Here is a 14,586-nt window from a genome sequence, read left to right as displayed (position 1 = left end):
GACCGTATTTTTGACGGGAATCTCTCTCTCTCATCACTAAGACCTTTCAGTTCATACCACTCCCGTTTTGAAAAACATTCAACATTAGAAGCAGTTGCACTTCCTGAATTAAGTAGAAGTGATTTGGAATTGTGAATTTGACAATGCACGTCATTTGACCATTGGTATTACGTAACCTTGTGAGAGGCGCAAGTGATTTTACTATAATTCGCCAGCGCATGTCCTTCAAAGACTAGAAGGTCTTCAAGCTGAAACATGGAGCAGATTAACTATTATGCAACGATTGCTGATGTTTCGGCCAATAAACATAATAGAGACGGTACCGGGCAGACTACAGGTGGGTTCCTTGTTGTTCTGTCTTTATTCTTTTCCAGTGTTGGAGTTGACATTCAGTTTCGAAGAAGCGAGAGATGGGGGTTGGTTATTCTCTATTTAAATCTTACATAAACGGGTACCATTATCGGTCCATTGGGATCCAGTGTCAAGAATGTGCAACACCTCTGTTCCCCGTCGAGTTTAGATATATATCTTGTTGTTGGTTCATATATTGACGAATCGGGTGTTGGACAGTTTACAGATCCCGGTACTAGCAACACACAAGGCTCCTTTGCCCCGTGCTCCGTATAAACAAGGAAATATATTCCGATTTTTTTTTCTATTGATGTTTCCCTCACCTATTTTAGGAGGTGTCCTTCACTTGCACTTTGCAGACCGTGGCATGAAAGCGGAGGACCGTAGCCGACACAAACTCTCCGCCCCGGTCGTCTACTCTCTGCTGGGACTCAGCATCGTGTTATCGGCTGCGGCTCTCTGCGTTGCAGTTATTTTGAGTAAGTTGTGAAAAAAATCTCTAAAATGTGAAGCTTTTCTTATTGGATAAAGTATATGAACTAACCACGTGACGGTCACAAATGTGCAGATAATTATTTGCTTGGTAATTGTTGGGACCACCTTCGTGGTTCTGATATTAATTGAGGGGCAGGGGGCGGCGTGTGCAGTGAGCTGAACCACATCAGAATGAAGAGCATTGTGTCTGTCGGGGGCTTTTCCACTCGAAAATGCTGTTAATTCTGTGTTTTCCATGCCTTTTTGCAGATGGAGCCGTGAATAAAACACAACTCGGATTAAAAAGCCATGAGCAAGGTACATTTTAAATTGAGTTGAGAGATGCGCAAAATTCTGAATTGGGTCATCACTTTAATGGATTGACCCCCCCCCCCCCAATCCCCACTTCTCACAATATGTGGCCCCACTAAAGGAAATCCAGTGTGTAGGAAGGGGCTGCAGATGCTGGTTTCAACCGAAGATAGACAAAAAAAAGCTGGAGTAACTCAGCGGGACAGGCAGCATCTCTTGAGAAAAGGAATGGGTGACGTTTCGGGTCGAGACCCTTCTTCAGACTAGTTAGGGGAAAGGAAAAGGAGAGATATAGATCAGGATGTAGATAGATGGAGAACAATGAATGCGCCATCATTAAATCTCGGGTTATCAACAGACTTGGTTAAACATCCCACTGATAAAACAATCCCCAAAATAGATATTTTTGTAGTTGCCATTTCCTTCCAATTCGGGTATCCTAGAAACATAGAAACATAGAAACATAGAAATTAGGTGCAGGAGTAGGCCATTCGGCCCTTCGAGCCTGCACCGCCATTTAATATGATCATGGCTGATCATCCAACTCAGTATCCCGTACCTGCCTTCTCTCCATACCCTCTGATCCCCTTGGCCACAAGGGCCACATCTAACTCCCTCTTAAATATAGCCAATGAACTGGCCTCAACTACCCTCTGTGGCAGAGAGTTCCAGAGATTCACCACTCTCTGTGTGAAAAAAGTTCTCCTCATCTCGGTTTTAAAGGATTTCCCCCTTATCCTTAAGCTGTGACCCCTTGTCCTGGACTTCCCCAACATCGGGAACAATCTTCCTGCATCTAGCCTGTCCAACCCCTTAAGAATTTTGTAAGTTTCTATAAGACTATCCTACCTTCTCCCACCTAACCATTCTTTGAGAGGGGAACAGTGCAATAGGTTTTCCTTTTCATCAACAGCCTTCCGAATGTCAGACCCTGGTTTTCTGATGGGATGATAAGTGTGAAATTCAATCTGACAGGAATTACATCTAGGCTTGTAGCAGGGGCAAGTGGGGCTGAGATAATACACGTTTCTGACGGGATTCTAAAGTCAGGGACCAGTGTGAGGTGTGTAGGTGTGTAGGGTGGGGGGAAAGTAGGAGAAGGGCGACGGATGGAAGTGGGAGAGGGGGTAGAAGGATGTGGGCGTGAGGGTCGGTTGTGGGTGAGTGCGATGGTGGAAACGGGTAAATGCACCAGGAGTCATCGTACCGGGGCTAAAGTGAAAACCCTTTGTTGCGTGGTAACCAATCAGCGGAAGTATATTACATAATTATATTCGAGCCTAGATTACAATCGCAGCAAAGATGTCCGAAGGTCACCGATTACGTAGATAGTAGTTCAGGGCTTGTCTCTAGTTCTGGTCGGATGATTCAGTTGCTTCTGTATCTGGGATGGGTGTGTTGGGGAGGGGGGGCGGTTATGAAACTTGCCCAGCTACTCATCCTTTCTTACCACCGATACCACTTGCTCTTGAAGGGAAGATTACATGGAAGGGCGAGTGATTGAACTCCTGTGGAATGGAATTAGTTGCAGCTGCTTCGGGCTGGGTCGGAGCTACTGAGCTGGCCAGTACCGTGAGAGTGAAAGGCAACCGTGTCCCCGCTTGTATGCCCAATATGAGGGGAGTCCAAAGAGTGAGCTTCAACCTTGGGAAGAGACCTCCTCAGCTCTATTTGCTCAGTGACCTATTATTCAATATCAACATACCAGGTCCTTTGACCGACATGCCCAATATTCTCTGCACTGCGCCGTCTGATCGCAATATAAGCTGCGTCCATTCCAGCGATTCATTGACAGGCACGGTAAGATCGACTGGTGGGAATGAAACCTTTAGGTATGAAAGATGGTATGCAAAAACCCAAGTCTTACAATGGTAAAGTGAAAATGTCAGGGATATCATGGAGAAATGCTTGAAATTAAAGCACAGCCGGCTGAACGCACGTCAGATCAATTTAAGGTAAATCCACTTAGTCAATCCAGTCTGCCCGTGGCTAACCCGAACTCTCTCCAACTTCTTGGGGCCCTGCCATGTTCTTACAGGGCGATGTGAATCATCGCAAAACGATTCCAATTTCCAGATTCTCTAACCTATAGAAGCCGTAGACTTCAGATGAATGATGAAAGGAAACTGTAATGCCGGCGTCGGAACAGGTTTAATCGAGAAACAGGCTCCGAACGATCTAAACTATTGTCCCTTTTTCAGTTATAGAGAACATTGAGATGACAATTGCCCAATTCTACAAACTCCTGACTGACATTCCACGGCTGAGTAAGTATGGTGATCATTGAAGTGAGAAGTGGTTTCACAAATCGGAGATGCAAAGTGACTTGGCAGTGCTTGTGCAGGATTCCCAAAAGATGAATTTGAACGTTAAGTCGGTGGTAAGGAAGGCAATCGCCATGTTGCCATTAATTTCGAGGGGACTAGAATATAAAAGCAAGGATGTAATTCTGAGGGTTTAAGAGACGCAGGCCAAGCAACATTTGGAATATGGTGAGGATTTTTGAACTCGGTACATGAGGATGGATATGTTAGCATTGAAGAGAGTCCAGTGGCTCTGGATTTTAGGATAAGGGAGATCCCATTGAAAAAGCCAAGATAGAGTGGATGTAGAAAGCATAGCGAGTTTCATCATTCTAATCAAATATTTCCGCAGTCTTCGCCTTCTCCCTATAATAGCAATCAATGAGGTTATTCGTTGCTACACGATGGTCTGTGAAGACACATTTGTTCTGGTATCAACCTCGCCCATATTTCCCACACCTTCCGCAATGCTTAGTTTAGTTTTGAGATATAGCGCGGGAACAGGCCCTTCGGGCCACCGTCTCAGCACCGACCACGACACTAACAATATCCCACACATACCAGGGAAAAAGCCAATTTACTCGAAACCTGTACGTCTTTGGAATGTGGGGAGAAACCGAAGATCCCGGTGAAAACCCATGCGGGTCACGGGGAGAACGTACAACCTCTGTACAGACAGCACCCATAGTCAGGATCGAACCGGGTCTCTGGCGCTTTAAGGCAGCAACTCTACCGTTGCTCCACCGTGCCGCCCTGCTTTCTATTGTGTAAAACGTTGATCTAAACTGGCCCTGGTTTTGTCCGGATGATTGTCTCGATAATTGAAACTGGGAGAGTGGTGAAGGTTTTTTACCCTCGCCTCGATCATCCAGATATGGCCGGAAATATTCCCGTCTGAAGCGGACTCCTCTGACATTCACCTCAATATCTTCACAGGTGTGCATTCGTGTCCCGAGCAATGGACCAAGTTCAATCAAAGCTGTTATCACTTTTCCTCAACCTCGGCCACCTGGGAGGAGGCCCAAAGATTCTGTGCATCAGCCGACGCCCACCTTGTTGTCATTAATAATGCTGAAGAACAGGTAGGGGGTTTTCTGTGATAACACCTGCAGACAACGTTCCCTGCTAAGCGATACTTTCGATCCACTACGAAGCGCGTTGCTATTCCTACTAGAAATTAAAGTAATGTTTGACCCGGACAGTTTGCGTTCAGACGCGGGATATGCTGAGCGCAATCACACACCACTTGTGTTTTCATGGAAACTTTGAAGAATCTGCTTCTTTGTATCGCATGAAATAGCGGTAGATATCTGGATCTGGATCTGGATCTGGGTGTAATACGGCTAAAAAGCACTAGGTGGATCATCACTCAGCACTATGATGGTGGGGGACGAGCTAGTCGAGATGGAGATGCTTTTGTAGTTGCATCTTTGTATGTGTTGATGTTTTGGAGATCTCTGATGCTGGCTGATAGGATATTCCAAACCCTTGCTGTCTTGGAGAAAAACGAGTTTGAAAGTGCTAATGAAGTGCCGTGCGGAATGAAATAATGTCCAGATGGGTAGCTTCTAGGTGACATTCCTATAGGTGCTTGGATTAACTGGATGTGTTCCTCCATCTTTACATCAATTGTGATATTCTAGATATAGTGGAATGTGGTCAGTTTGATGAACTTGCGACAAGTAGTAGATGGATGAAGTTTAATGTCCTTCCTCATGCTGGAGACTGAGCTCTGCCACATGTAGTTGTTACATATGAGCATTGCTGCTCTGCTTTGCTGGTATTCAAAGCACCAGGCTGAGCAACAAGGCACATGAGGTAGCCCCAGTAGCAGGTGTTTGGTGTTGGAGGGTGTTGTGTGTGTGTGTGCGGTTGTTAGAGACCGGATGTGGCCCTGTTCTACGAGTTCACCTCCAAATGCCGAAAGAGCTTTCAGTACACGAGCACCGCCATAAAAGACGTTGTCAAAGTCCTGCCTGATATTTGTAACCAGGACATGTAAACATGGAAAATGCAAAACACATGTTCCTCTCATCCTATATCTGCGTTTTATTTCAAGTTCAAGTGAGTTTATTGTCATGTGTCCCTGTATAGGACAATGCACTTCCTGCTTTGCCTAAGCACACAGAAGATAGTAGGCATTTACTACAAAACAGATAAATGTGTCCATATACCCTGATCTAAATATATACGCACATGAATAGATAACTGGTAAAGTGAAAATAACAGAAAGTGGTTGTTAATAATCAGTGTTTTATCCGAGCCAGGTGTAGTAGCCTGATGGCTGTGGGGAAGTAGCTATTCCTGAACCTGGTTGTTGCAGTCTTCAGGCTCCTGTACCTTCTACCTGAATGTAGCAGGGAGATGAGTGTGCGGCCAGGATGGTGTGGGTCTTTGATGATAGTGCCAGCCTTTTTGAGGCAGTGACTGCGATACATCCCCTCGATGGAAGGAAGGTCAGAGCCGATGATGGACTGGGCAGTGTTTACTACTTTTTGTAGTCTTTTCCTCTCCAGGGCGCTCAAGTTGCCGAACCAAGCCACGATGCAACCGGTCAGCATGCTCTCTATTGTGCACCTGTAGACGTTAGAGAGAGTCTTCCTTGACAACCCGACTCTCCGTAATCTTCTCAGGAAGTAGAGGCGCTGATGTGCTTTTTTGATAATTGCGTTAGTGTTTTCGGACCAGGAAAGATCTTCAGAGAGGTGCACGCCCAGGAATCTGAAGTTCTTGACCCTTTCAACCATCGACCCTTTGATATAAATGGGGCTGTGGGTCCCCCTCCTACTCCTTCCAAAGTTCACAATCAGTTCCTTGGTTTTGCTGGTGTTGAGGGCCAGGTTATTGCGCTCATGATCAACCTCTCAAAGCACTTCATCACCACCGGCGTTAGTGCCACTGGTCGATAGTCATTGAGGCACGTCACCTTACTCTTCTTGGGCACTGGTATAATTGATGCCCTTCCAAAGCAGGTGGGGACCTCAGACCTCAGAAGTGAGAGGTTGAAAATGTCCGTAAAAAGTCCCGCCAGTTGGTCCGCACAGCTTTTTAGAACACGACCGGGTATACCATCAGGACCAGGTGCTGATGGTATACCCGGTCGTTAGTTGTTAATAAATAATCGAGTGTTATAGAGCAGGATAATTATTATACGGGGTTGGTACATACAAGTAATAAAGTACAGTCACCAGCTAATGTTTCCACATGTACTGAAATCCTTTCGTTTCTATGACAGTTTTTTTTGGAGAAAATTTGTAATGTCATTTGGTGGATTGGCCTGAGTGATTCGGCCTCTGAAGGTGACTGGCGCTGGGTAGATGGAACCGATTATAGTTCCACTGTAAAGTGAGTTGCTTTCCGTTCGCACGTTGTGTTCAGTATCTGTAGTGTTGACTTGAAGATAAAACACAATACTGTTTGTCATAACCTTAAAATCCACCTGGTGGCCTACAACCCAATGGCCTGAACAATTAACTGCTAATTTCAGGTGACTCTTAGGATTGCGAAGGAAAATCTCACGTTGCAAAATCCACCATTAGAATTCAACCCTCATTGACAATGCCTCTTCTGAGAAAAATGTAAAACGTTACCTTTTACTGTATAGACTTTCAGATGAGACACTGATCCACCCATGCCATGCTTGTATCTCCTTAACATTCATTCACGATTCTCAGAATAGCTCATCCTTTTGTGCTGATCTTTAGTCAGAGGATGGTGTATCTATGGAATTATTTGCCGCAGAAGGCTGTGGAGGCCAAGTCAATTGACATTTTACATCACAGATAGATAGATTCTTGATTAGTACAAGAAGGAACTGCAGATGCTGGAAAATCGAAGGTAGACTAAGGTGCTGGAGAAACTCAGCGGGTGCGGCAGCATCTATGGAGCGAAGGAAATAGGCAACGTTTCCAGCAATTTTGTCTACCTTCCTGATTTGTACACGTGTTAGAGGTCAATGGGAAAAGGCAGGAGAATGGGGCTAGGAGAGAGAGAGCTAGAACGATTGGGTGGGGACTCTAATAGAGAAAGCTATTAGACAGAGAGTGAGGCAGGAGGCAGAGAAGGGAAGCATCCGGACCCAAAATCTAGGAGAGAAAGAAGAAAAAGATAATAAACAGAGAATAAGAGGCGGTGGGTTTCTTAAATGTGTATATTTTAATGCTAGGAGCATTGTAAGAAATGTGAATGCGTTTAGAGCCTGGATTGACACCTGGAAGTATGATGTTGTGGCGATCAGTGAAACATGGTTGCAGGAGGGCTGTGATTGGAAAATAAATATTCCAGGATTTCGTTGCTTCAGGTGTGATAGAATTGGAGGGGCAAGAGGTGGAGATGTTGCATTGCTTGTCAGGGAAAATATTACAGCAGTGCTTTGGCAGGATAAATTGGAGGGCTCGTCTAGGGAGGCTATTTGGGTGTAACTAAGAAGTGGTAAAGTGTAGCAACACTTATAGGGGTGAATTATAGACCGCCAAATGGGAAGCGAGAATTGGAAGAGCAAATATGTAAGGATATTGCAGATATTAGTAGTAAGCACAAGGTAGTGATTGTGGGAGATTTCAATTTTCCACACATAGACTGGGAAACACATTCTGTAAATGGACTGGAAGGGTTGGAGTTTGTAAAATGTGTGCAGGATAGTTTTTTGCAGCAATGCGTAGAGGTACCTACTAGAGAATGGGAAATGCTGGATCTCATGTTAGGAAATGAGACAGGTCACGTGGAGGAGGTATGAGATCACAATACCATTAGTTTCAATATCATTATGGAGACGGTCCGAACTGGACCGAGGGTTGAGATTTTTGATTGGAGAAAGGCTAACTTTGAGGAGATGCGAAAGGATTTAAAAGGAGTTAACGGGGACATTTTGTTTTATGGGAAGGATGTGGAAGAGAAATGGAGGACATTTAAAGGGGAAATTTGAAGAGTACAGAATCTGTATGTCCCTGTTCGGTTGAAAGGAAATAGTAAAAATTGGAAAGAGCCCTGGTTTTCAAGAGAAATTGGACACTTGTTTCGGAAAAAGAGAGAGAGATCTACAATAATTATATGCAGCATGGAGTAAATGAGGTGCTTGAGAAGTATAAATAATGTGAAAAGAATCATAAGAAAGAAATTAGAAAAGCTAAAATAAGATATGTAAGGTGAAAGTGAATCCAAAGGGTTTCTACAGCTATATTAATAGCAAAGGGATAACGAGGGATAAAATTGGTCCATTAGGGAGACAGAGTGGACAGCTATCTGCTGAGCCAAAGGAGATGGGGGAGATATTGAACAATTTCTTTGCTTCGGTATTCACCAAGGAGAAAGATATTGAATTAAGTGAGGTAAGGGAAACAAGTAGGGTAGCTATGGAAACTATGAGACTCAAAGAAGGAAAAGTACTGACACTTTTGAAAAATATAAAAGTGGATAAGTCTCCAGGTCCTGACAAGATATTCCCTCGGCCATTGAGGGCAGTTAGTGTAGAAATAGCAGGGGCCATGACATAAATATTTCAAATGTCATTAGAAACGGGAATAGTGCCGGAGGATTGGCGTACTGCGCATGTTGTTCCATTGTTTAAAAAGTGTTCTAAGAGTAAACCTAGCAATTATAGACCTGTTAGTTTGTCTTCAGTGGTGGGCTAATTAATTAGAGATAATATATATAAGCATCTGGATAAACAGGGTCTGATTAGGAACAGTCAACATGGATTTGTGCCTGGGTGTTTGACTAATCCTCTTGAATTTTTGAAGAGGTTCCTATGGAAATTGCTGAGGATAAAGCAGTGGATGTTGCCTATATGGACTTTAGTAAGGACTTTGACAAGGTTCCTCATTGAAGGTTGGTTAAGAAGGTTCAATTGTTGGGTATTAATTCAGGAATAGCAAGATGGATTCAACAGTGGCTGAATGGGAGATGCCAGAGAGTAATGGTGGATGGTTGTTCGTCAGGTTGGAGGCCAGTGACAAGTGGGGTGCCTCAGGATCAGTAAGTATGCAGATGATACTAAGATAGGTGGTGGTGTGGATAATGAAGTAGATTTCCAAAGTCTGCAGAGAGATTTAGGCCATTTGGAAGAATGGCCTGAGAGATGGCAGATGGAGTTTAATGTTTAAAAGTGTGAGGCGCTACATCTTGGCGGGACAAGTCAAAATAAGACGTACATGGTAAATGGTAGCGAATTGAGGAATGCAGTTGAACAGAGGGATCTAGGAATAACTGTGCATAGTTCCCTGAAGATGGAATCTCATGTAGATAGGGTGGTAAATAAAGCTTTTGGTGTGCTAGTCTTTATAAATCAGAGCATTGAGTGTAGAAGTTGGGATGTAATGTTAACATTTTACAAGGCATTGGTGAGACCAATTCTGCAGTATGGTGTACAATTTTGGTCGTCCAATTATAGAAAGGATGTCAACAAAATAGAGAGAGTACAGAGGAGATTTACTAGAATGTTGCCTGGGTTTCAGCAACTAAGTTACAGTGACAGGTTGAATAAGTTAAGTCTTTATTCTTTAGAGGGCAGAAGGTTAAGGGGGGACTTGATAGAGTTGATAGACAGAGTTGACGTGGGTAACCCTTTCCCATTGAGAGTAGGGAAGATTCAAACGAGAGGACATGACTTCAGAAATAAGGAACATACGTTTAGGGGTAACATGAGGGGAAAACTTATTTAGCTGTGTGGAACGAGCTTCCAGTGGAAGTGGTGGAAGCAGGTTCGATTTTATCATTAAAAATAAATTTGATAGGTATATGGATGGGAAAGGAATGGAGGGTTATGGTCTGAGTGCAGGTAGATGGGACTGGGGAAAAATAAGTGTTCGGCATGGACTTGTAGGGCCGTGATGGCCTGTTTCCGTGCTGTAATTGTTATATGGTTATACGGTTATATAGATCCGCCATGATTGAATGCAAGAGTAGACTAGCTGGGCCAAATGGCCAAATTCTACTACGATTCCTAATGACCTTGTGATCAAAGGCAGTGAAGTATAATCTCTTAAATTCCGGGGGCCAATCCATCTATAATAAATCTCAGGGAGCACGACTCCATACAGGATAAAATAGACGTCTTGGGAGGCAGTTCATTGACTATTCATCATCGTTAATCTCCCCACTAGTTATGCACTGTGGCATCACCCACACAGCAAACCACATTGACCTCCAACGCTTATGAAAGTAACTACTCCCAAAGCCTCGTCCTCTTTCGCCAGAACATGGATACTAAGAAGAAATGATCGCCACTAATTCCCTTATTCCCTTTAAAAATACACGAAGTGTTGCGGTAACTCAACAGGCCGGGCAATTGAATTGAATAACCTTTAATAATCCTTTACAGGAAATTACAGTGCCACAACAGCTTCAAGACAGACATAACACCACACATTTCAACAGATATCTTCAATACATAATAAGTTAAAATTTGTGTGCATTATAAAACCTTATAGCAGCTGGTATACAAGACTTCCTATGTCTCTCCGTTTTGCACATTGGTGCAATCAGTCTCTGACTGAAGATGCTGCACTTGATCACCTTCAGGGCGTGGAGTGGGTGAGTGGGGTTGGTCATTATTGAGCCTAGTTTTTTCAGTTCTGGCCTCTGCCACCTGCTTGACCGTTAGTTGCTCTGTCCCAACCATTGAGCCGGCCTTCCTGATCAGCTTATCCAGTCTGTTTTTGTCCGCTATTCGGGCGCCATCTCCCCAACAGGCCACAGCAAAAAACAGAGCACTGGCCACCACTGAATGGTAGGCACTGCACAGTAGGGGTTGACAGATATTAAATGACTTTAGCCTCCTTAAAAAATACAGTCTACTTTGTCCCTTCCTGTACACCGCCTCCATATGACTCTTCCAGTCCAGCTCACTGTCAAGCTGCACACCAAGGTACCTGTGGTTGGCGACCACCTCCACCTCAGTGCCCCTGATGGTGATTGGTATTGGTTGAGTCCTCCTCCTCCCCCTCCTGAAATCCACAACTATCTCCTTCGTTTTTTTGGTGGTGAGATGGAGATTATTGTGTGCACTCCACTCCACAGAGTTGTTAATTGTGTCTCTATACTCCTCCTCATTGCCCCCTTTGATGAGGCCTACAACAGCTGTGTCATCTGAAAATTTCTGCAAAAAGCAGCTGTTGGTGTTATATTGACAATCCGCTGTGTAGATGGTAAACAGGAATGGAGCCAGCACAGTTCCTTGTGGAGCCCCTGTGCTGCTCATGATGGTGCTTGAGACATTGTTCTGTAGGCGCACATACTGTGGTCTGAGGAAAAGGTAATCCAAACACCACAGTACCATTAATAGATCCACCTTCATCTTCTCCATCTTCTCCCCTAGCAGTCGAGGCTGAATTGTGTTAAAAGCGCTAGAGAAGTCAAAGAATGTAATTCTTACAGATGCATCAGGGATGTCCAGATGTGTGTACGCCCTTTGCAGCATGTAAATAAGGGCATCATCGACACTGATGTTGGGCTGATATGCAAACTGTAAAGGATCCATTTGAGTTGACACACTAGTCCTGAGGTAGGAGAGGACAAGTCTCTCAAATGTCTTCATAATATGTGAAGTGAGCGCTACTGGTCTGTAGTCATTGTGGTGAGTGGGATAGGTCTTCTTTGGGACAGGTACCAGGCAAGATGTTTTCCACAGCCTTGGGACCTTCTGTAGACGCAAGCTCAGGTTGAACAGGTGTGTTAGAATACCACACAGCTCTGAGGAGCAAGTCTTCAGTAGCCTTGGGCTGATGTCATCGGGCCCCACTGCTTTCCCTGGCTTCAGTCTGTCCAGCATCATCTTGACCTGCGCAGTATGAAGAGTCATATCTCTGGATATCATGGATAGGCGACGTTTCGGGTCGAGATCCTATTTCTGACAGAAGAAGTAGTGTTTCCAAAATACCCTATGTTTGGAGATTAGGCACAGAGTGGAAACGGAAGGTTAGCGGGAGGGCCACACGAGAAATACTGCACAAAACTTTAAAGGCGGCTCGGAGGCTAATTGGCAGGGTAAAATTATTGATCTATCTCTCCCTCCTAACCTCATTGTCCTGCCATCTCCCCATACCCCTGAGACCCGTACTAATCAAGCATCTATCCCTTCCTTAAAAAGATCCATTGACGGGCTCCACAACCTTCTGTGGAAAAGAATTCCACAGATTCATCACCGTCTGACTAAATAGATTATGAAGGAATATCCTTTAATTCTGAGGCTACGACCTCTAGTCCTAGACTCTCCTCTGAATGGATCCATCCTCTCCACATCTATTCGAGCCACTATTCGGTAAGTTTCAATGAGGGCCCTCCTCATAAACTGCAGCGAGTACAGGCCCAGTGCCGTCAAACGCTCATCAAATTTTGTTGTTGTGTAAGACGTTGGTGAGGCCGCATTTAGAGTGTTGTGTTTAGTTCTAGGCGCCATGTTATGGGATAGATGTTGTCAAACTGGAGAGGGTACGGAGAAGATTTACGAGGATGTTGCCAGGCCTGGCGAGTCCGAGCGTTGGTGACAGGTTGAGCAGTCTGGGACTCTATTCCTTGGAGCGGAGGAGGATGAGGGGTGGCTTTATAGAAGCGTATAAAATCATGAGAGGAATAGATCGGGTAAACGCCATTATCGGTCAGGGGAACCTCTGGGGGAGAGTCTCTTGGCCAGAGTAGGGGAATCGAGCACCTGAGGATATATGTTTAAGGTAAAGGGGAAAAGATTTAGTAGGATCTGAGTGGTAACTTTTTCACACCAATAGTGGTGGATGTAAGGAGCAATCTGCCAGAGGAGGTAGTTGAGACAGGGACTTCCTAATATTAAAAAAAAAAAAAAACAACAGTTAGACAGGTACCTGGCCAGAACAGGTTTAGAGAGATATGGACCAAACGCGTGAAGATGGGACTAGTGTAGCTGGGACATGTTGGTCGGTGAGGGTAAGTTAGGCCGAAGTGCCCGTTTCCACTCTGTATCACTCTATTACTCAATGAACACCTATTAGTCGAATGTCGGGAGCGAGATGTAAAAGGAGACACGCCAGTGTCTTGGAGCGAGATGGCAGCCGCTTCATAAAGGAATGGTGGTCCCTGCAGAAACACTCAAAGAGTTTCCATGTTTCCGGTACTGAATAAGGTGACATTGCCTTTATTAAACGTTCAACCCAGCCGCCTGTACAACCCACCGCAAAAATTGCTACAGAACTTGTCCATTCCTCAATTATCCAACGGCCCTTTCATATATTCTTCCTCCCTCAGGGTTTGGGCGCATGGTCAACCTAATAGTCACAAGGATTTCGAGGAAGACTGCGCAGCGCTCTCTAATGATGGAATGTGGCACGATTGGCCATGCAGTACCAAGCACCCCGTCATCTGTGAAAAACCAGCGCAGTGATCTTTCCATTGGTGTTATAGAGGGGACAAAGCGGACAGTGCGTCCGGCTGTAAATGTCCCCCCGCACATGTGTATCAGGTGTGCGACCATTAGCTGAGATTGGCCACTTGACTGCGCCGGCGCGCTCTCCCTCCCTTCCTTTCCCCGCTGCACCCACTTTAAATCCCACTGCTGAGATTCCGTTTTGCTTCATTATCATAACACGGCATTGAAAAGCCCGCATGCAGAAATATGTAGGAAGGAACTGCAGATGTCGGTTTACACCGAAGATAGACACAGATTGCTGGAGTAACTCAGCGGGACAGGCAGCATCTATGGATGGAAGGAATGGGTGACGTTTCGGGTCGAGACACTTCTTCAGACTGACAGTCAGGAGAGAGGGAGACACCGAGATACGGAAGAGTAAGGTGTGAACGAGAGATCAAAGGGGACGATGGTCAAGGAGAATGTAGAATAGATCATTGTTCGCTGAGGGGAAGGTGACAACCAAGACATACAGTCAGTAAAATGGAATAAAGAGGACAGTCATGTCGGAATAGGGAACGCAGAAATGTCGAAATAAGAGTCACGATCCGAAACGTCGCCAACCCGTTTCCTTCAGGGATGCTGCCTGGCCCGGTGAATTACTGCTGAATTACCTAAAGGACCAGTTGTCAGCGTTACACTCGCATTTAACATGGTCACTTCCTTCATCCCGCCGCGTGCCTGTGCAAAGCTCAATTAAACATGTTATTCAGCGTGCAGCAACTTCAACTGGGCTTCTATGAGTGAACATGCTTCATTTTCTGTCACCGACAC

At 44.9% G+C, this 14,586-nt stretch overlaps 1 protein-coding gene across 1 annotated transcript; it reads left to right on the top strand.

The window, feature by feature from the left end:
• Positions 1-255: 255 nt before the first annotated feature.
• Positions 256-10,657, top strand: LOC129716342 (C-type lectin domain family 6 member A-like). The gene is made up of 6 exons (XM_055666220.1): positions 256-337; positions 684-830; positions 1,096-1,143; positions 3,339-3,404; positions 4,377-4,522; positions 10,541-10,657. Exons 1-6 carry the CDS (start codon positions 256-258, stop codon positions 10,655-10,657), a joined length of 606 nt encoding a protein of 201 aa, XP_055522195.1.
• The last annotated feature ends 3,929 nt before the right edge of the window (positions 10,658-14,586 follow it).

Source organism: Leucoraja erinacea, unplaced genomic scaffold (assembly GCF_028641065.1).
Source record: "Leucoraja erinacea ecotype New England unplaced genomic scaffold, Leri_hhj_1 Leri_213S, whole genome shotgun sequence".
Lineage (NCBI taxonomy): Eukaryota > Metazoa > Chordata > Chondrichthyes > Rajiformes > Rajidae > Leucoraja > Leucoraja erinaceus.
This window is presented reverse-complemented; position numbering and strand designations above follow the sequence as displayed.